Here is a 25523-nt window from a genome sequence, read left to right on the forward strand (position 1 = left end):
CTCAAACTTTTCATGTTATACGTCCACATCATAAAGGGACGTGAGATTTGCAAATATACATATATATATATATTTATAATAACATGAAACACCATCTATCTGTAATCTGATAAATTTTCACATGTACATGGATAAGCACATGCAGTTTTCACATGTTCTTTGTTGGGTCAGTTTTATTTTGGGTTAGAGAAAATCCTAATTTTCAAAGTTGAGTGGAGGTTAGGTGGAGCTGAGATTGTGTGGTCGAGCAGCTAAAAGCTGCAGCCAAGTGTGATAAACAGTCTTTTATGAAAGTTAAATTATATCCTGAGAGCTGAGCTTGTTAAAAATGGTCTTGACTTTGTGTTTGTGTTGCAGAAAGAAGGTTTTCTGATTCAACTTCATTACTTGAATTTATTTGAGTTCTTGATTGTGACCTTTGACCCCTGCCTGCTGGTGTTTTTGGATGTTGGTGATGGCCCAGCTTGTAGATGCTCTGTGGGGCGCCTGCCTGCGGTCTGTAGCTGTGCTGAGTGATCACATATCAGCTGACAGGATCTGCAGCTGAAGTGAAGAAGAGTCCTGCAGGGACGTCGACCGAAGAGAAACAACCTGAGGAAAGAGCAGAAACTTCACATTAAAACTTCTAAGCTCTGACTTTATGTTCTGAATATGAGAAAGTGTTAGAAAAACAGCTCCACTGATCAATATTTTAGTAGCTGCTGGTTCTGGAGACGGTAGTTCTGGTTGGTCCAGACTGAGACAACTCAACAATCACTGGGTGGATCTTTCTGAAGGTTTGTGCAGACATTCATGGTCCTCAGTGGATGAATCCTAATGACTCTGATGATCCTCTGACCTTTCATCTAGCACCATCTTGAGGTTGACTTGAGGTTGTGGTTGCAGTAAAATGTCTCAGTGAAATTTACTTGACATTCACATGTCCCTCAGGATGACTTGTAATAACTTTGCATCTAGTGCCACCATCAGGATCTGGATTCTGATCAAATACCTACAAAACTATGATGTTTCTGTCAACCTCAGCTGTATATCTTGTTTCCTGCTAATTCAAATGTTAACATTTTTAATAATAATGCCATCATGCTAAACTAAGATGGTGAACATGGTAAATATTTTAACTACTAAACATCTGACCATCTGATAAGCAATTCATATGGTGAATACTGACCCCTTTCCTGTTGAGTTTTTCCTGATCCTGAACCAGAGTGTTAATGACACAGGTTGTAAAGCCTCTGAGGTTAATTTGTGAGTCTGAACTATATAAATAAAACTGACTTAGATCCAGTCATGAAATTATCCACAAGCGTGTATTTTGACCTTCCTGGTCTGAATCACATTTCACGGCCTTCACACTTCTTCATGAGTAAATGTGAAGCTGGCAGAGCTAAGGCTGACTTGGCTAAATAACTCTGACGGTGCGTTTCTGTCGGGGTTATTATCGGATTATGATGATTGGCAGCAGAGGAAGTAAACAGCTGTAGCATCTGCATTTCACAGTCCTCTCTGTTTCATGTCAGGGATTTTTTTTTGGTAATGTGAGAGCAGAGAAAATTATTCTGTCAATGAAGGTTACATCATAAAATAGTTTGTTTTCTTCTGCTGTTTTAACATAACCACATTTGAAGACGTTCAAAAACACCGTATACTGTATCCACTTCACAAAGTAAACTCCCGGGGTTCATCAGTCAATATGCCTTAAACATACAGACACCAGACACCTGTAATTTTACGAACCTGAGGGCTCAGTAAGCTCCTCTACTTTAACTAATAACCATAATCAGCTTTGGTTCAGTGTCAGCTCGTCTGCAGTGAAACTGGCACAGACTCAACAGGAGTTTTGTTTTCTGTCGAACTGAGAGAGACAAACAGTCTGTCACTGAGATTTCACTCTATAGAAATCAAACCATTGATCAGCAAGTTTCAGGACAGAGTCTCTAAAGGACCTTGACACTCTTTTTGCATCAGCGGTTTAAAGAATAAATATGGCTTAATTCTGTTTTCCTTATTGCCATCAAATCCCTTGTAGATTCCTAAAAACTCCCAGTACTTCAGCCCAGCCCTGTCTGTGACACTCAGCACATTGGTTCCTAATGAAGATGTACATCTTTAAAAACTGCTCACAAACAAATGATTATATTTTTAAAAAAAGGCTCAAAACAGTCCTAAAACAGCTGGACATGATAGTTTTTAAGCAAATGTAACACAAACAGTATGAACAGTGAACAGTGACAGTTCTTCGTTGTCAGTGGCAGGTAGGTCGTCTATGCAGCAGGTTATCATGACCCATAGTTACGTTTTGTTTCTAGGCGACATCTAGTGGTTGTATTAATTATGAAAGGGAAAAGCGCGCTGACGTAGTTTACAGAGAGATGAAGTCCACACAGGAGGAGGTTGGCGTGGGTGGATGGGTCAACAAAACACAGCAACATGACACAGGAGAGCTGTGTTCGATTCCCATGTGAAAGCAGCAGTTTATGTTATTTTGATTATCCACGACCGTTCGGCAAAGCTAACCACATTGTTATTACTGTAACCATGACAACAAAGATTGTGTAATGTTGGGGAAGTATTTATTTAAACAAAATCACCATCTTTTCCAAAACTTAACCAAGACATGACCGTTTATTATTGTAACCATGGCAATGAAGGTCCAGTACGCCTGCTGCTGTAGGGGCACTATTTAACGAGACACTCCTACGGGTCATTTGAGAGGGTTGTTAAGAAATGACATATAAGGTCGTTCAGGTTGGAGGACTTGTCGGCAGAATCAGACGTGAACAGACGTAAATGACTGAACGGCGTCTGGCATCAGTCTGCAGCTCTGATTGGCTGTTTATCAGCTGTTCATCACCAACTCTGCTGCCTCTCCATCAGCTTCATGTGCTGCTGCTGATTACAGGCCTGCAGGAAAAGCAGCTAAACATCTATGACCTTCGTACACAAACAATTAACGAGGTCTAAACACTGACGACTGATGATCCAGATGGAGAGAACATCTCACCTTCAAAAACAGCCTCAGATGGAAAAGAAAAAAAAACCCAAAACATCTAAAGCTCTACTTCCGACTTTTTCTTACCAAAGACTGATGACTAACTGGAAAACACATAATTACCTCCTTTCAAAATTAAAGTATGTATTGAGGAAAGAAAGGATCCAACAACTTTTACAGGTCGACGTGAACACATATGGTCGAGAGAGAAAAACTAAGGATCTCATTTCTTTTTCAGTATCAGGGTTAAATTGAGTAAAAAACAATAGGCCTACAAAATTTCTGATTAAGAATCAAACTGTTAAAAATAACACTTGCAGTGTATTCTGTGTTTATAACAGTTCATAGTTTTATACTTTACTGCCTCATTTTTTTTTTCTAACTCTTTTCATTTTCACTTTCTACAACCAAAATCATTTTCTGAGCTTTAGTCACTACAAGACCAAAACTGAAACAATAAACATCACTAACAACTGATTTTGTAAGAGTGGGGACAAAAACTGTGAGAAAATCTGTTTAAAACAACGTTCTCAAACTTAGACAAAGAGTCTACAGCCGTGTTAAGTTCCCTCTGAGCACAGTGGTACAGCACAGCATTGTTGAAATATTTCACAACAAGCAGCAAATATCAACCTCATGGTGGCGCTAGAGAGAAATATCAGGATTCATCCTGCGGGCACCATGCACATCTGTCCAGTAGCTGTGGAGACAACGTGGTGGACTGACCAACCAATTAACTGACACTGCTGCAGAGCCCAGGCATGGCTGAAAAGCTCTGCAGGTCCAGTGAAAATCAGTGCAAAATACAAATAAATAAACTAGGATTGTGGAAGATCAGCTGTTACAGATATATGCATCAAAAGTCATAGAACTTATTTCCTTTCCTTCAGCTTTGGAACCATAGCTTTAAATATGTTGGACTAGTAGCGTGTCAAAAACATACAGAGGAAAATGGAATAATAAAGATCTAGGATCACAAATATGTTCTGTACTTTTGCAAATTTCATGCATGTCTGGTGAGTAGCACCCATCACAGACCAGAGTTGGTTAAGGCAAAATAGCCTGATGGTGGTTTTAGAGAAAATGCTCTGGGGTCACCAACATCATTAAGAGTCATCCTGTGGGATCCACAACATCCACAGAAAATGTGATCAAAATCAGTCAAGATGTCACCAAGCTTTAGATGTGGGACAAAAAGTCCAAATGATCGGAGTTCAGAAATGAAATGCTAAATCACTCTGAGGCGTTTTACTGTACTGTAAGAAGAGACTCAGAGTGAGTAGAAGTCGTCCCCTCCAGTAAAAACATCAACTCAGCATCGGTCTGTTGATTTTGAATCCAGTCGACCCCTCAGATCCTGATCCTACATCAACACAACAGGTCTCTGAGGCTCATTGAGGGCCATAAAACGCAGCGTTAGGTTGGTGGGCGAAGATGGCATCAGAAACAATAATATGACTGCTGGGGAAAACTGGCAAAACACAAAACACACTCACTGACATATGTGAAAGAAACCACAAGACTGTATGAGACTGCACTGACTCCTGCAGATCACTGGGCCCTCACGTCTGTTTAAAATGTGTTCGTGACTGCAGACAGCAGACTAAGCTTCAGTCCCTGTGGGTCAAAGGTCAGAGTCACGGCAGACTGACTGTGATGAAAGAAATTATGTTCATTTCCTTCCAAGTGATGGTCTGATAAAAACATCAGAGCGAGCAGAGAGAAGAGGTATGATGGTGTTTCAAACAGGAAGTGATAATTCTGCTTTACTCTAAACTTTATTACATAACTGTTCAGATGAGAAAACGTTTATTTTGTTCTATATGGGAGGTTAACAGTGACAAGAAGTGACAAAAAAAAGCTGATCACTTGGCCACCTTGCAATAGTAAAATGTCTGAAAACCTCACAGTATTATTTCTCCTCCATCTGGAAAACTAAAAATTAAGTAAATAAAACTAATGGAGAATTTAAAAGCAAAGATTTAGACCCGCTTTTCACTTGACGTGCCTTGTGTAAGTGCACCCATCTCTCTGACCCTACCAGGAAGAAAACCGACCTGTACACATCAAATGTGAGGTGTAACTCTTACTGTGACTAATCTGCTAAAGTGCAGAAGTTCCTCCTCTTCTGGTGTTTTCCTCGGTAACCAAACAGCTACAGGTGCTTTATCACCTCCATCTGACTGGAACAGTCGACCCAGCTTTGCATGTAGCCTGGTAAAACAGAGACAGATTTATGATCTGACCAACAGAGTTGCATATAAGAAAAGTGTCTTGAAGCGGTGAAGTGTTTTCAGATGCAAATGCACAATTTTAACCTAACTGTAGTTTTTCCAGTTAAGAGGCAGGTAAAAGTTCCCAAGTCTCTACAAAGGTTTTTGGACCATATTTGACACATTTTTTGTGTTTTACTTCAAGTTTTATGGCATCTTTGCAGTTTTAAGTACCAAAAACTATCTCTATGTAATTTTAAATCTCCTCTGTCAGGCTTATCTAGTAACAACAGTTTAATGAGCCAATCAGAGGAGAGTCCCTCTTCTGATTGGCTGACTGAGTGATCTAAAAAATATAGCAGATTTCAGGTAAACACTCAGAGAAATCCAATCCAGGTGGATTGACTGCTTGACTGCAGTGACTGCTTGGTTGTGACATCACAAAGTTACAGAAGTCCTGACAGCTCGTTTTTAGGCTCAGTTTCTGAATACAGGCTGTGTGCGTTTCTCTGTGGACTGAGGCTTTGACACTTTCACAGTATTAATATAGAACCTAGACCTGCTTTATATTAAAAAACATGACATTGACATTTACCTTTATACAATATGGAATCTTTAAACTATGTGAAAAAGCCAAGTAATTTTGCCAAAAAGGGGAAAAAAGCTGACAAATTTTACATCTCTGCAATTTCAAATAAAATTCAAAGAAGACAATGGAAGACAGGAAAGTTAGAAACTTGAGTGATTTGAAAAATGATCAGCAGGAGTTGAAAATATATGCAGGTTGTTGATCATGGGCTGAAACATGCAGGAAATATACAGTCTATGGTTAAGACAAAGGAAACAGGAGTGAGAGGGAAGCAGCAGTTTGGTCAGTATGATGAAGGGATGATGACCCTCATCTGCAGCCGCCACAGAATTCAGTTTTCAGTTTCCGCTCTTTGAAATTTAATTTCTGTCGACCATTATTCATCTCATTTTCTCCTGCAGCCCTCTGTATCACGCAGTATGTCCTGAACATAGACCCTGAACCGTCACTTCCTCCCCGGGCAACCTGATGCCTCATTACAGCTGAGGCCATTAAAGCGGCAGGAGGATCCGCGCTGTCTGAGCCCAGACATTTTCATAACACAATCCATATGTTCATGAGGAGGCTCTGACCACCACAGCCGGCGACGCCGAGGTTTCCGTGCAGGGGTGAGCGAGCGAGCGGGTGGGTTGGTTTGGGGGGCGAGGGTGAGGAGGGTTGTGTGGATTCAGGGTGGGCCTTTCATCCACGGAGGTGGTGGAAATGAATCTGCTGTCAGGATCCCAACGCCAGGCCAGAGGAATCCAAACACACTACCCACACACACACACACACACACACACACTCTCTCTCTGAGGTTGAGGTATTATGAAATCAGCCTGTAAGTGTGTTTTTCTGAGTTCTGTGGTCTGAATTTGCATTTATATAAATATATATATACACAGTTCAGCAATTTCCTGCTTTTCTTTACGTCATTGTGAATTAAATATCTTTGGGTTTTAACACTGGCTGCATGTTTATTTGACGTTATGGAGATTTATTACTATTATCTGACAATTTAGAGTCACCAATCAACCTAATGTGCATGTCTTTGGACTGTGGGAGGAAGCCGGAGTACTTGGAGGGAACCCACGCAGCCCCCAGGCCCAGGGTGCCAACCCTGAACCATCTTGCTGATGAGGCGACAGCGCTAACCACAAACTAAACTATTAATACAAAACAAATAATTGACACATTTATCAGCAGTAAAAAAAAAAGTCCTATTCCTTCTCTTGTCTTGTGGCCTGCACACACACTCTCTGCCTTTTTCATGAGCGTTTCTTTCCTCCTCTTCTCTGCACGCGAGGACAGTGACTGTAGCCTGCGCTGTAGCTCCTCCAGCAGCAGCAGTGAAGTCTGAGTGGTTGATGAGTGGTTGATGTTCACCAATCTTCACCATTTAACCTTTTTTATTTCTCCCTCGTCATTAGTTGAATTTAACGGCTGAGCGACATTTGTTGTTCGTAAACTCTTCGGCTCCTCTGACCGTCTTTATGGAAAACAGATTTCTGTTACTCAGGGAAAGTTTGACAACATATGAAAAATGTGTTTTTTCGCATCCTGAGCTTTAGTAGTTGGGCTGCTGCTCAAACACAGATGATTTCACCCAACAACGTTCCTCAGATTTCTGTTCACCCTCAACAAACTGCTCTCTCATGTCCCTCCTACACATCGAAACGCAAAGCATGCAATTACAGCCCACGGGCCGGCACAGCTGATGCAGACTCACCCTGGCTGCAGGTTCGACCCTCGGCCTGAAACGCACATTGTTTTTGTTTGTGTGTGTGTTTTTGTTTGAAAGACAAAATTGGAAGGTGAACTGCCTGAGGCAAATTAGAGAAAACTTAGAGAATCACTGACGATTGATCGTCGAGGAGAGAAAAGGAAACACACATGAACACACACATGCACACGCTCGCTCTGATGTCAGAGTTTTTTTCAGTAAACAAACCCTCTTGTTCTCTGTTTTCTCCAGAACCACATGAGAAGATCGAAATGACTGTGTCCAAAACAAGGGTAGGTTGAAGATGTGTTTAGCTTAGCTTAGCATAAAGACTGAAAGAAGAGGGAAACTGCTAGCCTAGCTTGGTTGCCCCTGCATCATCTCCCCATCCACCCTCTTCTGCCTCCTTCAGAACAAATAGTTCCCGGAATTTTGTCCAGACTGAAGATTAGTGAGATTTGTTTGGGACGGAAACTTTGAAATGACAAAATGACCTCATGCATATCCTGCACTGACAGTAACGAGACAGAGGCTGTCGTTTGCTGTCCAAAAGTCCAAAATCATGAAGGAGGAGGCAGGAGTAGGTTTACATGCACATAGCAACAAGCACTGTGTGTAGTCTGTCGTGCGTTACATAAAAACAATGAGCCTCATGCAAGAACCAGAGGTATGAACAGATTTGTGGCACGTACAAGTGACATGTGTCATTCATTAATTTTCTTGTAGTGACACTTTTCTCTTACGTATGAATGAGGTTCATGAGACCTGTCGCACAGCAGATAGCCCAAGTTTCTTCACTAGAGGAAACACACTTGTCTTAATAGTGGCTGAATTTAAACATGATACCAAATATTAGGCTATTTAATTAAAGAAATATCTATAACAAAGTTCATGTAAAAATAATTTTCTTATCATCATATCCTCATCATCATCATCACGACGTTTTTAGCACCTAAACCTTCCCTTTGATGACTCAACACTATAATTGACCTATTTACTACATTTCTTACGGTTTTTTTGCTGATTTCTGACAGCAGGACTTGAAGCTATGCAGATTCTTCATTTTACTATGGTATGAAATTTTCCCGCAAATGGAGTAAAACAGCTTTACAAGGCAGTTTTAATGTGCACACACCTCCTCATTAACAGGTGGTTTTCATCAGCCTGAAACGAGTTGCGATTTATGACAAGTTTGTGCAGCTAGTGCAGAGAGTTTGGTGAATCCAACCTCAAACATTCGTATGAAAAAGGCTCAGTAAGAAATGCATCTGTCCTGCTAATGTTGTGTCCCATCTTGCTGTCCGTCTCTGATCTGACTGCCTGCTGCAGACTGACGGCCTGACAGGGTCAGTCCAGTTAGATATAAACATCTATAGAAAGGCTAGAGTCTGTAAATCTCATTACACACAAAAAACAAACCTCTTAAGAGACAGTTTTCAGATCTATTTTTAGATCTGCTCTAGTGGAGGCGTCTTAGCACGGAAACATGCTCTCTGATGTTTAAAGCTCATAATGAATGAACACAGAGGATCTAAGATGTGAATATTTTAATTATAGGTAAGACAAGTTTTACTGAGTCGGATTTTTCCCATAATAATATATTTTCCCGTAATCTAACACCTGTCCTGTACCATTAAAAAAACAAAAGACAAACTTTTCTATATTTCTCCCTACAGACAGACAGAATCTCTGTTTAGTTGATGTGACATATTTATTCAGCATGAAAACACACAGTTAGAAAAAGGGAAAATCCATGTGTATATTTACCAGAGGGACTTTGCAGGGATTGGGTTCACTGTGACTTTTGTCTTCTGGTTGTAAATATGTGTGGTGAACCACTGGAATCTCGGCTCCGGCTGGGTTAAAGTGCTGGGTCCACATGTAATGTCATTTAATCAGCACAGTGACACTCTGCAGCGACATTACAAAGGAATATACAGAGATGAAGATACTATTTAACTCTGCTGCATAGTTATTTTGGCAGAAAAAACACCGACACTTCTGAAACCCCGATGACTTCCTGTTCTTTCTGCTGCACAGATTTTCTCAGGGTTGTTGAGTTTGTGCCTTTTCACTTATTACTCTGGTTTGTTGGGGACAGAGTGGCGTCAGATTTCGCCATGTGAGTGTTTAGCAAAATTATAGAGAAAGGACTGATGCAAAAGTGCACAAGAAATGCAGGAGGACCCCTGTATTGCAGGCGCTGATATCTGGCAAGTTCTAGCAGCTGTAAATGCAAAAACTCTTTTTTTCTGAAAGCAGGAGATGTATCTTTAATGTTTTCTTACAAAATGACTATAAAAGCTATATAAATGTACATATAGATGCAGTCATTCCCATTTCAAACACAGGTTTCATGGTCAAAAAGCCTCTTCATTAAAGGTGCCCTGTGAAGTTTAATTCACCATCAGTGTCTCTCTTTTTTACGCTGACTCAGGCTGAATTGTTCAAATGTAAAGTTTTATATTTAAAGTCCACTTTTAGAGTTCCGCACAGACACATACACACAAACATACACACACATACACACAAACATACGCACACAAACATGCGCACACACACACAAGCACATACACAGTTATTGTTGACAACTGCGTTTCCTGTCTGATGCTGACTGAAGTGGATGAGCTGAGACTTTTCTTCCAGAGAGGATAAGACCTCCAAGGAGCTCAGCAAACTCACAGGGAATTAAAACCTCTCTCTCTCTTTACTGTGTGTCTCCATGTCTCTCGCCCACCCCACACCCACCCTCCCTCTCTGCTCTCTAATCGCTGTGTTGTGGTGGTGACGTTTTCTCCTCCCTCTCTTTTCTTCCCTGGGCTGTATATAAGTGTAGATGAGTGGCTTGTGTTTCATACTGACAGAATGAAAGCATGCCTGATGGACGTATGGTGCCGAGGGCCACCATGACCCCTGCGGTGACCCCAAAGAAGAGACCCCCACATTTCCCCGGACAGCAAATTATAGGTCGATATGCAGCATCTACAGGTGAGCTGTTAAAAAAATCACAAATGTTTTACCAGAAAACTGTTTGTTCCATTTTTATCAGACTTAAAAAAAAGTTTCTTTTCTGCAGCTTTTGTTTTGCTGCACAAAGAGGAAGATAAAGTGTATTTTTAAAGCCCGAGGAAGGCGGCAACCCTGGGTGTTGCAGCATGGCTTTGAGCGTCTGTTTTGGGTGATGCAGGAAGGGGAAGAGGGAGGAGGAGGGGGGAGTACCCTTGTCATGCCAGGAATGTTGGCTCACTCTTAACAACCCCCTTGCAGTGGAGAAAGTTTCTCTTATTCAAAAATTGGACGTACAGCAGAACATTTTTCAAGTCTCGCAGTGGTGTTCTTACCCAACAGGCTTCAATGTTAAAAGTCTCATTCATGTAGCGTTTCAGTCTAATAGCAGACGCTCTGACTCATGACAACGTAAAGTCAACAGTCAGAGACATGGGAGGTCACGGTTTTCGAGGAACAACAGGATTAAAGTTCATCACAGCCACACAGCTATAAAAAGGTCTTCACGGTTTATGGGGGGGGGGGGGGGGGGGGGGGGGGGGGGGGGGGGGGGTTGTTTTGCAGTCTGCCCTCCACAGAGAGACAGACAGTTAACATGTCTGGGGTTAAAGATCAAAAGCTGAGACTGGGAGTCTCGATCAGCTGATGGGATTTCAGGACTGTGCGTTTAAGATCTGCAGTGAAACGAGATGAGAGAAAAGATGAACTAATCTGAAGGACAGTCAGAGCCCATTGATGAGCTCTGGCGACTGATGATGACCAGAAGAACTTGTAATGATATACAGTGCACTGACATGAGATATAATAATGTGGAGAATCATGGCAGAGGTCAAACTAAAGCTTTGTGGTTCTTGATCCTCATGGGGGAGCTTCACATTTTTTAGCAGGACAAAATGCATTTTACACAAAACATACAAATGCCTGAATTTAGCTTTTTTGTTAATATACCCGAAATAGTTCTGAGAGAAATCTAAGTAATAGTTGTGTTAATTTTGTGAATGAAATCCCACAAAATCATTATAGTGATTGACAATTATTGTTAAAAATGTTTACATTGTTCAACTTCAGTTTCTTAATCCATTCAATAAGACACTGATTTATACTGGAGTCAGATCAGATTGATATCAGTGACTGATCAGCCTCAGTACTCAGATCATTCACTTTAGTAAAATACAACACTTTATTTATTCTACTTGAGTAAAAGTACAAAAGTCCAAGTATTACCAGTAAGATGAAGTATTCTCAGTAAAGGTACTCATTATGCAGAACGGCCCCTTTGAAAGTGTACATTATGGGGCCCATAATGGGTCCCAAGGTAGGTAGTAATTTGTGCAACAAGTGATTAACTTGTGCAAGAAAATAATTTTGTTGTTGTACTCAGTCAGTACACGTGTGTGTTAAGAATGAAATGATAAAAATGTTGAGTATGTTAAAGTAGGTGCTTATAGAAGAAAAATTCAGACAATATGCTGATACTGAATTTTTTTTACCTCTCAAATATTAATGTTGGTAAATGCCTCAGATATTTAGTATTTGACATATCCATCCCTGACCAGGGTGATCTCTGGACCTCTGTGCTCACCAGACGCTGATTAACTCTGGCTCAGCAGAGTGGAAAAGATTTCAGCCTTGGTGGTTCCTGTTCTCCAGCTTGTTGTCTTCAGGCTCTCGTGTGTGGAACATGAATCGTGACCACATTCAGTCACCACCAGGAATATTTGCTAAAATGCCTCCCTTTGCTCTGGTTACCATGGTTCAACCAGCTTCGTTTGTGATTCATGGAAAGTCTTGATGCAGAATCATGTTACTGAGCAACTCATTTTTCAGCTGAAGCATCCCATGTGTGTTGAGGCGACTCCTGGTCTGATTAAACACTTAAACACTTGAATGCACTGGATAAACTCTTTAATGCAGTCATTAGGCTGTCTGGACAGTTACACTGTGCTCAGATCCACTGTTTTTTTTTAAGATATCTTTTTGGGGCATTTTTGCCTTTATTGACAGGACAGTAGAGAGTGACAGGAAAGGGGCAGAGAGAGAAGGGGAATGACACGCAGGAAAGAGTCAGGCCGGTCGGGAGTCGGGACGGTCGGGAGTTGAACTGGTGCTCGCCTGCTCATGTGGTACGCGCCCTTACCACTCCGCCCGCGGGCCGCCCCCGCTGTTTTCACTTTTAAATGCTAACAGAGGATTCAGATAAGGATGAAGTCAATAAGTCAGTTGGTCCATCAACACTTGGGTCCAGAGTGAGATATAACTACAACATCTGATCTGGTTACTGTGCCCTGATTACATCCTCTGTCTATATGATGTGTATGGTCTGTGCCAAGCACTTCAACTGATGTGAATCTTGAGGTTTGTAGAGCCAAAATCATGACAACACATCTGACTCTATAGAGTCTCGCATCTCTCATTTCTTTCATCTGTCTCTCTGGAGAAAATGAAGCTTGTTCCTGAGGTTCACTTTCCATATTCTAAGACAAATCAGCTCCACTACAGCCCTCACTATTAGAAATAAAAACCTTAAGCAAAGTTGCACAATTACTTCGTGAGCAAACAAAAAACTACTGCTGTCATAAAAATGTACCCATTTGCCAGGTACTTGCGTCATCATGCATTGGGTTTCTCCGTATCCATCAGGCTACATGTGAGTACTTGTAGCCCAAGATCTTTTATCTATCATGCATATTATGTGTCCTGTATCTATGTCAGTGCAGCTTGTATAATATGCACTTGTGGTTTAAAGTGGAAAAGATCTGATGATCTGCTTGATGCTGTGATGGAAGGCACAATGTTTGAACCAAGAGGACCTCTGTTCTCCTAAGCTCTGTTTAAGCAACCACCTCATTATGATCATATAATTAGAACTACCTGTTAAAAAACAGGTGAGTCTCTTCTTTTTCAAACACACCAACTATGATGAGAAGAATTTGCCCATGGGAAAGAAGTCACAGGGCTGAACTTGGACCAACTTGAGATCCCTGAATACTACATGGACTTTTTTTTATGATTGGTGGGCAGCAATACTTTAAAACAAGTAAGTTTCAATGCTGCTAAGCATGTCCCATCAGCTTTCAGGTTGGGTTCCATCCTTCCAGTTTAGTTTTCAGGACCTGAACATCATGCAGGTCTATCTATCTGTGACTTGCAGATACAAGCCTGTTAAACTATCGTACAGCAGCGTGAAATGTCCAGTGCTTCATGGTGACCATGCAGTCAGAACCAGACTGTGTGAGAAGTAATGTGACTTGGTAATGTCCGGCCGGTGTTGGAACATATCTGCATGACAGATGGCATGTGAGAAAATCTGTTATTTTGGCTTCTGGCCTTCAGCCCTCCATCAGGGGTTCGGCTCGATTACCGAACATCAAACCCACGATGTGCTTCTTCCTTTCCTGGCATCTCTAAGTATGCTTAGTGTTCTCGTCTCTCTATCCTCTTAGAAATGCCTCCATCACACACCTCCATCAGCTTCATTTACTCCTGAGTTCAAAATGCTTTCTTTGGGCCTGAATTTCCTCCTGTACCAGGAGGAATTGGTGTGAAATTAGCCTCTTTGAGGGCAGCTGAGGTTCTCAAGGTCGTACAGAATTACACTAAACCATGCACAAATGATAAAAATTGGCTTTTCTTCAGTCCTCGCATGAACTCACAGATGGAAGATCATAAGTTCACCTTTCATCAGCTGTGCAGAGTTACACAGAACTGCGACATGGTGTGCCAACGTTCCTGTCTTATATCCGTAGACCTCTTGACCTTTGCCCCGCGTCATTGCATTGTCAGGTTCAGGGAAGAACTGTCAATGAAACTCCAGACACTGTCATCTGTGGTTCAAATTCATTTCCAACAGAGACACTGAAAATTAGACGGTCTCTTTCTTTTATTTGTTGAAGGAGTGGAGCCATTTCACGAGAACCACAGACATCAACAAACCCTTATCTTAATCGATTCCAGACAAGCCCGCGGCTCCAAGACCCTCTGGATAAATAATTCACTTTGACATAACGCCAAACTTTAAACACAAACCCCAGTGTGTTTAATCGGAGGCTGCTCCCTCCGTCTTTTATTGTGATGGGAACCATCAACTGGACCATACAATGTCTCTGTCCAGTTCAGCCTTCCAGATGAACTGGACTGTAGTTGCATGACAGTTTTCCTTCGAATTATGTTCCACAATCAGACCATCTAGAGTTTGAGGCTTGTTTCAGATCTCAGAGACTGTCCCCGCCTGAAACACGACAAAGCTGGATGTGTGTCCACCCTGAGCCCGGTTCCTCCTGAGGTTTCTGCCTCATAAAGGAAGTTTTTCCTTGCCACTGTTGCCAAGTGCTTGCTCTCAGTGGGAATTGTTGGGTCTCTTTCTTATACTTTAAAGAGAAGGTCTAGACCTCCTCCATTTGGAAAGTGTCTTGAGATAACTTCTATTGTGATTTGGCGCTAAAATTTCACTTGACTTGAAAACATTTATGTTATCTTGTGCTTTGACCTGAAACAATTGGTTAGTCGATCAACTTGATATTGGATTAATAATTTCAATCTTACTCGGTTAGTGGGCCTAACTGATTATGTAAATAATTCTAAGTTGTAGCCCCACTTGTGGTCATGAAAGTCCTCTTTGGATAGACAGGTATAGACAGCTTGATTTAAACTGAGGCATATCTGCATTTAAGAGAGCTGATAAGCTTCTAATTAATCAATAAAGATATCTACACTGGCCGTCTAATGGCTTGTGCTTCATTTGCACTCAACTTGAAGAATTGTGGCCCGGGTGGCCTGGGTGCGACACTCACTGGCAAAGTGAATCACACAACACTGGCAAACAGCAAGATTGGAAATGACATCATACAAACACAAGCAGTCAAGATAGGTTGGCTTGGATGTGGCGTTTCATGAAGCAAATATGATTTCCTTTTCTGGAGAGTTAACAATTATCAGTGATTGAAAATCAGTTGGATATCTTGATGTGCAACAAGGTGTGGAACAGCATCTTGTCTAGTATGAACACCATTGGATTCTTTTAACCATCATGAGAATCCTTCCTTGACCTTAAACAAGTAGTTCTTGTTGCCTAAACCACAGAGGTGACAGATCAGAAAACGCTTATATGAACTGTTTCTGTAAAGGTCATATGACTTGTTTTGGACCCTGACCAGCAGGATAACAAAATTAAAGCTTGCAAATTGTTATAACTCTGACATAAGTAGGAAGCATGACTTGTAGATACATGCAGTCTCTCTTTTCAATGACTTTCAAATACCTGTTCAGATAATTTCATTTTCTATGTAAAGATGGAATCTTTCCATAGCATATATGTACTAATCACTGTTATATATTGGTATGATAGGTAGGCCTACTTATCAGTAAACAGTGATCTATTATGGTATTCAGAGAGCCAGCTCAGCAGGAGAGAGATCTGTCACGCATTGATATCGTCCAGCCAGGATCAGCTGTAAGTGGAGCTCAAAGATTTCAAACTCAAACACAGAAAATAATCAGGAATCAAACTAGAAAGAAAAATAAGAAAATAATAACAGGAAATGAGTTGTGTTAGAAATGTTTAAGCAAGTTAAAAGTTGGTCATAATCAGAAACATTCCTATCATCAAATCATGTCTGCTTTGCTGCCTGCCAGGCTTCAGATGGAAGTGGTTTAAGCTCCAAAAGAGGGCCATTAACCAGCATTACATCCATACATTTAGTGTAACGCTGCACTTTGAAAAATGACCCGATCTCAAGAACTGCAACAGTCAAATTATTTCCAAACCTACAGGGAGAAACTGGCAGGGATATAAAGAGAGGAAAAGACTGATTCCAAACCGACATAACTCAGAGAGGAAACAAATCCTGAGAACCAAATGAAAATGCTGTTTAGTACTTCAAGAGTACTACTACTGAATACTGTGTTTGAATGTACAGATGTAGGAACTGCAGCTATACTGCTGTCATGCAGAACTACATATCATACACCTCTGCCAGTATCAGATTGGACTGATGAGGTTGTACTGTCAACATAGGAGGTGTAGAAGACACCAGCTGTGTCCTTGTTCAGGGGCCACATCCTTTGCAGGACATGGTCAATGAAAGTGTGGCCCTTCATGGCTGTCACAGACTGCGAAGGCCGAACCAAAATGATGACATATCTGGTCTATGGAGGATTTTCGCTTTGCGTCACCAGCTGTGCCTGCCCTTAGTGCATAGTATGGCTCCTGTCTCCTGGCAACCTTGACAAAATGTGACTTTTTTTTCCCACAAAACCTTGACGTCTAAAGGACCTTGGTTTTTAACAGTTATACCGTTAGCTGTTGAACGGAGCTGAATCCCAATACTTACATTTAAAAGTGTAATCCTCAGGCTCTCTGTCAGTTTTGTTTGCTGCCATATAATTTTCATTACTTGTGTGCAATGAACCTTGCATTGTGAAGGATCCACCTGTCGTTGCCCAGGAGAAGAAGGATGCATGTCTCAGCCGCATTTGAAGGAGCCTATGAAATGGGACAGTGTTGCCTCCAAAGGATAAGGCCCCTGAACTGGGACACAGCTAATATGATCTTTGTGTAAATGGTTTAAGCTGTTGCTAGGCAACTATAAACAAAACAGCCTGGTTACCTTTTAAACATTAGTCAATTCAAAATCATTACATCATTCTTAGGAAGAATAATTGTAACTTAATTTGAGATTTTTAAAAAAAATGGTGTTTGTTGTGAAAAGTTAACTTGAATTCATGAATCCCTCAACAGGTGGTTGTTGATATGGACCGTTCTAGTAATGACTGTTAACATGTTGTCTCTTCAGGCTCATCAGGTAAACAGTAGAAACACTGCAGTCCTGCACTGTAGTGTACTCTGTACAATAACATGTTTGCATTGGAGATTACTGTAATATAACAAACTGTAAAGTGAAAGGTGAAGAGAGACACTTCACCAGTATACCAGAGTATGCTCTAATTCTTTGGCATGCATTTTGTGAGTTGTAGGCTAACACTTTATCATAACTTCTTTAGCATAAATGTAAAATGAAAATAATCTGCGGATTAATGAATATATGATAATGAATATAATATTTTTTGTTGTTGCCATAAAAAGACAGTAGGTACCTGTCAGCTGGTGACAGAAAGAGGCACAAGAGACCATTTTTGGTTGTTTTTCATCTGTTTGTGGTCATTCTGTCTTTTAACTAAACTTTATGACTTTAAAACAATAAATACCAACAGTCACTTCATACAGAGTCTATGGCCCAGTGGCTCCCTGACTTCCTGGGCCTTTGCAAGGTACAGTTGTTTGGTAATCAATCCATGGTGCTAATGCTTTAGCATATATACTTTTTATTAGGCTCCATGCTAATGCTTTATCACAGACTAGATAAAGTTTGAGGGTCCCTGCTAATATGGTAGCATAGTTTTTTCATATTTTTGTTTGACAGAGGTGTGACCAAGAGAGAGAAACTAATCTGAAAACAAATTCAGACTTGTCAGTGTGTGCTTTCCGACTGTATATTTGTTTCAACCAGCTGTATATGGGATGCAGAGACACAGCAAACACCAAACCTCACTGAGACATTTGGCAGGAAGGCCTGTCATTGTGGCCTGAGGCTTCATCTCTGGTCAGAGGAAGGACAGGAAAGCAGCAGTCTATACAGCTGAAGTCCTTGTTACAATCCCTGGGTGTCAACTGATTCCTTCTGTCACCTTTGACCCCTCCATGCCTTGGAAATGAGCCATGAACTATGAAAGTTTCTGAGGACAGAAGGGGTCAGGAGATGAAATTCAAATGTTTAAATTCATGCAAGAGGCAGTGAAAATCATCTTGATAAAAATAGGACAAATGGAGGTTAAATGAATACTGAAATAAAACATAAGTAAGTAATACAAACACAGGTTGGGCAGAAATGTATAAAGTACAAATCAGATGTGAATGAATTACATCATTATAAATTAATTCAACAAAATTCTTGCCAGTGTCCGCACGAGGCTGCAGTGTTCATTAGAGCCCCAGTATGAAAGTACTGCACAGAAAAAACAACGTACTGATCAGTACTATTTGTGCACAAGTGGGACGTTTGTCTTGATGGCAACACAACTGGAAAAGGCACAAGCTCGCTAAAAATATTCCGGAAGCTGAAATATCCACAGCTAATTTAAGGGATATCCAGTCATTGTTTCTCTAACCAGGCAAACAGTCGTCACAGGGAACAACACAAGACCTATTTGAAACAAATCAGAGTTGTGAGCGCCAATTTAGAGGTCGTTACGATTCATCCTCTGGGGAGCGGGAATAGCCACAGCAGTTTTGATGGAAACCCGGCCATTACTTTTCAAAACCTTTTACCTCACCAAAAGTTGGTGTTGGTAAATCCTGTTTTTCTTAGTGGTTTTTAAAGTGGTTTCTTTAAAGTTTAATTCATCAATCCATCTTTCTTTTTACCTCATCAGTCATCTGTGAAACACTTTGAACTGCACTAACCTGTATGAAAAGTGCTGTGCAAATAAAGTTTGATTGCTTGTTCCATCCATGCATCATCCACCCATTGCATTGTGGATCTCCAAAGACTCCTAAATACAAATCCACCAAGTGCCAAATAAACAAGGATTTAGTTTCTGACAAAGCGAAGTTGGGCAGACTGTCGGCATACTGAACACATCTCAGATGTTTTCACAGACCTAAAGATGGAAAAGCAGCTCAGCTCGTCACATGTAAAAGCAAATGGTTAAGCTTTCATGATCTGCTATTGTGCCATAGCGCTCACAGACAGTGAGAACAGCAAAAAAAAAGACGTTTATTCACATGGCAGATGCTGTGGATGAGGGACCGTTAAACACATCACACTGTGCCTCCCATAAACTCACTGAACGGGAACACTATAAAAACAGTAAGAAGGTCAAACAAAGTTGAAGAGACTTCAGATCTAAAAGAAACATGAATGCTAATCCTATATCAAATGCTCCCCATAATTAAATACATGACAGACAGGGAGAGAGAAAAACCACAGAATAAAGACAATTAAATAAAAAGTTTACACAACACCTCTTCAACTACAGCAGCCATGAGAATTGTGGGAGCTGAAAATAGTCATGCTAGAAAATATTGAAAAAACCTCAATCATACCAATTATTAAAATGCAATATTTTTCTTTTTCTCCTCTTATCCTGTGTCTCTGGTCATCCCTCTCCCTGTCTTCAGGATGATTGACAGCTGCTCTTCCTAAACCCCAGGATGCCTGCTGTGCCAGTGGCCGGGGCGTCCTCCTCCCACCACGTCGTACCTGTTGCCCTCACCTGCTCCTGGCTGTTTCTGCTCTTCCACACCGCCTTTGGTCAGAAACCTGCCAAACTTCCCTTGATCGGCCGGAAGCCCTTCATTGCAGCCTGGAACGCCCCACTAGACATGTGCGCCATAAAGTACAAGGTCACCATCAACCTTGACCGTCTCTTCCACATCCATGGGAGCCCTCGTGCTGATTGGACAGGCCAGAACGTCACCATCTTCTATGCCAACCGGCTGGGCTACTACCCTCACTACAACCTGCACGGTGCTGCTGTGAATGGCGGCCTCCCGCAGAACAGCAGCCTGGACCTGCACCTGTTCAAGGCCCACCAGGACATCAACCACTTCATCCCTGCAGAGGACTTTCGCGGCCTGGCTGTCATCGACTGGGAGTTCTGGCGGCCCCAGTGGAGTCGTAACTGGCACAAGAAGGACATTTACCGCCAAAAGTCGAGGGAACTTACCGCCAAGGCGTATGTGAACGTGACGGCGGCGCAGGTGGAGGAGCTGGCACGTCGACGGTTTGAGAAAAGTGCCAAGGCGTTCATGCAGAGGACTATTCAGCTTGGGACACGTCTTCGCCCCAATGCCCTCTGGGGATTTTACCTTTACCCCGACTGCCACAACTACAACATGCATGAGCAGAACTACACAGGCTTCTGCCCCCTGCTGGAGAGGCTGCGGAACGACGAGCTGCTGTGGCTGTGGAACAGCAGCACGGCACTCTTTCCCTCTGTGGCAATCAGGAAAACTCACACCAACAGCATCAGTAACCTGCACTTCTCCCAGCACAGGATCCGAGAGTCGCTCCGCATCGCCTCACTGACCTCGAAGGAGTACGACCTCCCTACCTACGTGTACGTGAGGCTGGGATACCGAGATGAGCCCCTGGCCTTCCTCACCTCAGTAAGATACAAGATATTTTCTTCCGTTGCCACAGTACAGGGGGTCATCTGAATTTCTTTTACATAGTTAAGTTGGAGCTAACTATTCACAAACCCACTTTGTAGAAACCCAATGAAATCTAAAGGTTTGAACCTCTGACACCCTGTTTCACTCAGATATGGGTCAAATTAATGAAGACACTCTACCTTCCCTTTCATGTGGCATAATTACCATATCTTAATAATGTAAAAATTGTCGTTTTGACCAGAATCATGCAGACCTTGATGCACTCATTAAAAGTAATGAGCTTAATCTCACCTGTTTGCTCGTGCCTCTGATTGGTGTAACCTCCAGACCTGCTCAGTGTTCTGGATTTTAAAAGGTGCAGGATGTAGTTTCAGTGCAAGTTTTGGGGGTTTTAGTTGTTTCAGTCGCAAAAAACTGCATATACTTCTATTCTGAACTTACATTTTGATGAATACTTATTTGTCCCCAATGATTTACTCATCTATCCATGAAATGTCAGAATGTGCTATGACTAAAACCCTTCATTATAAACACTGCTCCCTGGACTTTGTGGAAACCACTGACTTAGTTGGTTTTGGTTGAAGTCCTGAGGAGAAAGTCAAAACCTGTAATAAAGGTCATTACACAGAAAAATAAATAAATTAAGCAACGATGCAGAACTCCCAAACCTTCACTTCCCATTCTGTAATTTGAAATATTACAGGAAGGATGTTTCTTATTGCTGTTGTAATCTTTTTGTTCTGAGATGAGAAGACTGTGGAGAAGCTTTATTAACCACAGCATATACAAATGTCTGCCACTATGATGCACTTCTCATTCTAACAGTGTCCGTTTGCAATGACAGGGTTTAAATTCCGAATTTATTCACTGCTGCCATCTTGTGGAGATCCACAGAGAAGCAGCTCAGAGTCACAATACAAAACTTAGAGTTCTGTTGTTTCCTAAACTTCAGTGCCCTCAATGATCACCGTCTGAGTGAGGAGTTTTAGAAATAAGCTTACACAAATATTCAGGTTCTTCTTGATTTGATCTTGAGCAGAATTAGCAGCACCATCTTGTGGCTCTTTGCTCTGATTACTCTTACTGTCCACATAGTCTATCTTTGGTACTATTCGTAGATGGTTATGTCTTTAAAAATTCATCATTCAATTATGTACTCTTTGTGAGAGTAAAACAAGTGTTACCTTAATGTTTTTGACTCAGAGGTAAAAGTTCCCTCTGCCTCTGTTGTATCAGTATGTTTGATATTTAATGTGTGATAGTGTGACATGAAATGTGACGTCAATGTTTCCTGCAGAAAGACTTGATCCACACCATCGGGGAGAGCGCTGCTCTGGGCGCTGCAGGATTCGTCATATGGGGCGACCTGAACTTGACCACATCGAGGGTAGGTGTCCTCTGCCTGTAATCAGTTTCACTTTATGAAAACCTGATCTGCTGGCTGCACAGAGGGAGCACGTCCTCTGAGTCTGACAGGGTATTTGAATATAGGTTGTAAATGCTCTGGCTGAAGATCTGCTGTCAAACCTTGTTTTGTTCTTATTTGTGCTGTTGAGTCAGACAAAGTCTGACTGTGTACTTTCATGTGAAAAACATTCCTTCCTAAGGGTTCTTGATTGGTTTTGGACTCCAGACAAACTGACCCTATAAATAGTCAGACAATAGAAAGTTGACATCATGTGGTTGCTGCGTGTTGTGAAACCACTCTGACATTCTGAAAAGTATAATGCATGTTTTTATGGCCTGCTGTTAAACTGCCTGCATGAAAAGTTCATCCAAACAGAATTTGACAGTCAGACCCACCAGGATTGTGCTTGTTCAAAGAATTAATTTCAAAAACTTGCTTTGCAATTTGCAATCGTTTTGATACACAGCTGTTATCCCTCTCTTGTCCAACCTTATCTATTAAAATGTCCAGACTGAGCTGTGTCAGCTGCATCAGCTCAGTTTGGACAATTTGTTATCTGTCAAACCCGATGTCAACTGTCCTTAATCTTGGTGCTTTTACTGTCAGTTACTGGGGCAGTTAAAGCTGCAATCATTTTGCCCACTAGGGGGCAGACAAACACAGCCACAGCCAGCTGACAGACACGCAACATGACTAAGCAGCCGCCTACCCACTTCATACAAACCACCAAAGCACATCACATCATGACTGTGAGGTGTTGTTTTGTTTCTGCAGACTAACTGCACCAAGGTGAAGTCTTTCCTGAGCCACCGCCTGGGCCAGTACATCATCAACGTGACTCGAGCTGCGGAGGTCTGCAGTGACTTCCTGTGCCAGGGGAACGGCCGCTGTATCCGCCGGGACCCCCGCGCCCGCCATTACCTCCACCTGAGTGCCAACAGCTACCACATCCACCCCAAAGGCAACGGGGACTTTGCTGTCAGCGGGTGGCACTCTCAACATGAACTGCAGCTCCTGACTGAGAGGTTCCGCTGCCACTGCTACGAAGGCCATGAAGGCGAAAGCTGCGACAGCATCAACAAAGTGAAGGAGGACGATGGGTTGTGGACGAAGGAGGAGGAGGATGAGCAGGAGAAGAAGAGGACGGAGTGGGAGGTCGAGCAGGATGAACGATGGGATGCAGGGGAGAGTGCGGCACCCCGAACCGGCTTCAGCCTTCACATCATGTTGTTGATGCTCCTGTTGAACTTATCGTTAGTAAAGACAGTCATGTGATGCACTTTGACAAATGAGGAGTGATTTTTAAACGCAGCTGTGTACGGATGTTACTTTTCACACACACAATCAATATAGATGTTTCTGATTTAAGATGGTGGCAGACTTGAACCCAGGATGAACACTAACAGACTGATGCTCAGCAGGTATAATGTTTACAACCATAGTTTAGTATGCTAGCATGCTAACATTCAGTAATTCAGTAAACACAAAGTACACTTGAGGCCGGTAGCAATGTCAGTTTCACAGGTATTTGGTCATGAAGCACCTGATAATGGCGCTAGATGAAAAGTTAAGAGATCACCAAAGTTATGACAATCAATCCTGAAGGGGAAGATGAAAGTCTGAAATAAATTTCATGGCAGAACATCCAAAAGATATTTCCCTAAAAGCCAGAAATGGTAACCCTATAGAAGTGGTGCTACATGAAAAGATAACCAAAGTCATGCAGATTCATCATATGGGGATGGGAACCAGTAGTTGTTGAGATATTTCAGTCTGGACCAAAGTGGTGGACTGAACCCAGCAACTCAAACCATCCTTAGAGTCATTATGCTAGCAAGGTGGAAACCCCAAAGAGATGCAGTTTACAGTGAGATGTATGGAAGCTCATATAAATGATTTCTCATTATTGTGACATCTGAATTGTATAATTATCATGAATGGTTGAGAAATGTTTTAGTTATTTTCACAATTAATTAATCAATCCCAAAACAGAAACACATCTATTTCTTGTCCAGGAGCAGGAACATCCTAAGGTAACAGGATGCTGCTGGTCGTAGATGACATGACAGTCGTATCAGTCATGGAGACAAAGACTTATGTCTTCGTCAGCTGCTGTGTTGAAAAGCAACAAAAGTGTAAGAAAAAAAAAAACCCAAAAAAGAAGCATGACGCTTCCTTGTTGAGGAGTTTGATGGCACTTTACATGACACAGATATGGCATGTCGACATGAAGGTTTGGTTGATTGTAGCACAGTTTGAGCAGGTGAAGTGTATTTGGCCTCTGCGACAATCTGCACTTCCTCTTTGACCAGCAACTGCATCAGTTCTTCCAGGAACATTGTTTAGTAAACGTTGATACTGTTTGTTAAACTGTGGACTAAGTCAGCTTCAGGAAGTTTGACTTGAACATCCAGCGTTACTGTGGAGGGATCACATCTTTTACTTTTAAAAGCTTTATAGTTCAGTGGAATCACAGTCAAATCTGGCTCACTGCAGGATGATCCTCTAGTTTGTTTTGTGGGGACACAACAGTGGAAACCAAAGGGTGCTAATACTACCCGACAGCCACATGTAGAAACATAATCACTAAGAACTGACGCTTGGTTTGTGGTATTATTGAAGACATCCTTGAAGAATTACTGTTTATTTGTGATGATGAAGCCTGTTGCTTTTCTCAACAATAAGCTCTTATTTCACCTGTTATTACATGTAAATTGTGTATTTTTTTTGTACTGCTGCTTACATTACATTCTTGAAGAATAGCTTGTCAGGAAACATATTGTTGGTGCTTTTGATTTCAAAATATTATGTATCTGTCTTTTCTTTGATTTTTGTTGGGTTTGTTACCTTAAAAAGCCTAAATTTAGAGGATCAGGTCTGTTTTTCAATGATTATGTATAGGTTAATGTTACTATTTCTCAGTTTGGAGGAATCAGATCAACAGTTTTTTGATTTTATTTCATCTCAATGTGGCTGACAAACAGCTGCTGCCTCTGAAGCTGATGTAAAGTACTGTAGATATGAGAAAAACACTGAACAGGAAGTAAAATATGGCACATACTGTATCTGAATACATGACTCAGCAGCTCTCTGTGGTTTTACGGTTCTTCAACACAGACTTCTTGTGTCGTAGACCAGTGAATAAAATGTCAAAACTCTTGTCTCCTGCAAAAAACATTACTTACAACTGAACCTGTGAGGTCTTTATGAGCCTGAAAAAGTCTTTTTAAACCTGACAAGGACCGAACCTGAACACGTCCAGAAAAAGTGGTCTTATAGGTTTGTTGCTGCTTCCAGTTAGTTACCAAATATGCAACAAGGACTATGCAATACACATTACCTGAATGTAAATGCACTGCAAATAAAGACTTTTCTTCAGTACACCTGAGTTTCTATATTTTTCAGCTGTTAAAGTGGGGATTTCAGGGGAGCTGTTGGCAGCCAT

General features: G+C 41.5%; 1 protein-coding gene across 3 annotated transcripts; it reads left to right on the forward strand.

The window, feature by feature from the left end:
• The first annotated feature begins 10328 nt into the window (after positions 1–10328).
• On the forward strand, positions 10329–25461 carry hyal4 (hyaluronidase 4). Of its 3 annotated transcripts, none has more exons than XM_071458394.1 (4): positions 10329–10481; positions 19675–20664; positions 21968–22057; positions 22853–25461. In XM_071458394.1, exons 2-4 carry the CDS (start codon positions 19708–19710, stop codon positions 23351–23353), a joined length of 1548 nt encoding a protein of 515 aa, XP_071314495.1. In that variant the 5' UTR covers positions 10329–10481; positions 19675–19707; the 3' UTR covers positions 23354–25461. The 3 variants fall into 3 exon arrangements, with proteins under 3 accessions (XP_071314495.1, XP_071314504.1, XP_071314498.1); XM_071458403.1 differs by lacking the exon at positions 10329–10481 and adding an exon at positions 17153–17299 and having other exon boundaries at positions 19707–20664; XM_071458397.1 differs by lacking the exon at positions 10329–10481 and adding an exon at positions 17157–17299.
• The last annotated feature ends 62 nt before the right edge of the window (positions 25462–25523 follow it).

Source organism: Trachinotus anak, unplaced genomic scaffold (assembly GCF_046630095.1).
Source record: "Trachinotus anak isolate AG129_WGS33_773 ecotype Australia unplaced genomic scaffold, CSIRO_AGI_Tana_v1 ptg000002l, whole genome shotgun sequence".
In the NCBI taxonomy this organism is placed as follows: Eukaryota; Metazoa; Chordata; class Actinopteri; order Carangiformes; family Carangidae; genus Trachinotus; species Trachinotus anak.

Excerpts from the sequence above, each read along its gene's own strand:
- hyal4 (XM_071458394.1), top strand. The coding sequence starts at position 19,708 with ATGCCTGCTGTGCCAGTGGCCGGGGCGTCCTCCTCCCACCACGTCGTA. Across the intron at positions 20,665-21,967 it reads CCCTGGCCTTCCTCACCTCA|AAAGACTTGATCCACACCAT; the intron begins GTAAGATACAAG and ends TGTTTCCTGCAG. Across the intron at positions 22,058-22,852 it reads TGAACTTGACCACATCGAGG|ACTAACTGCACCAAGGTGAA; the intron begins GTAGGTGTCCTC and ends TTGTTTCTGCAG.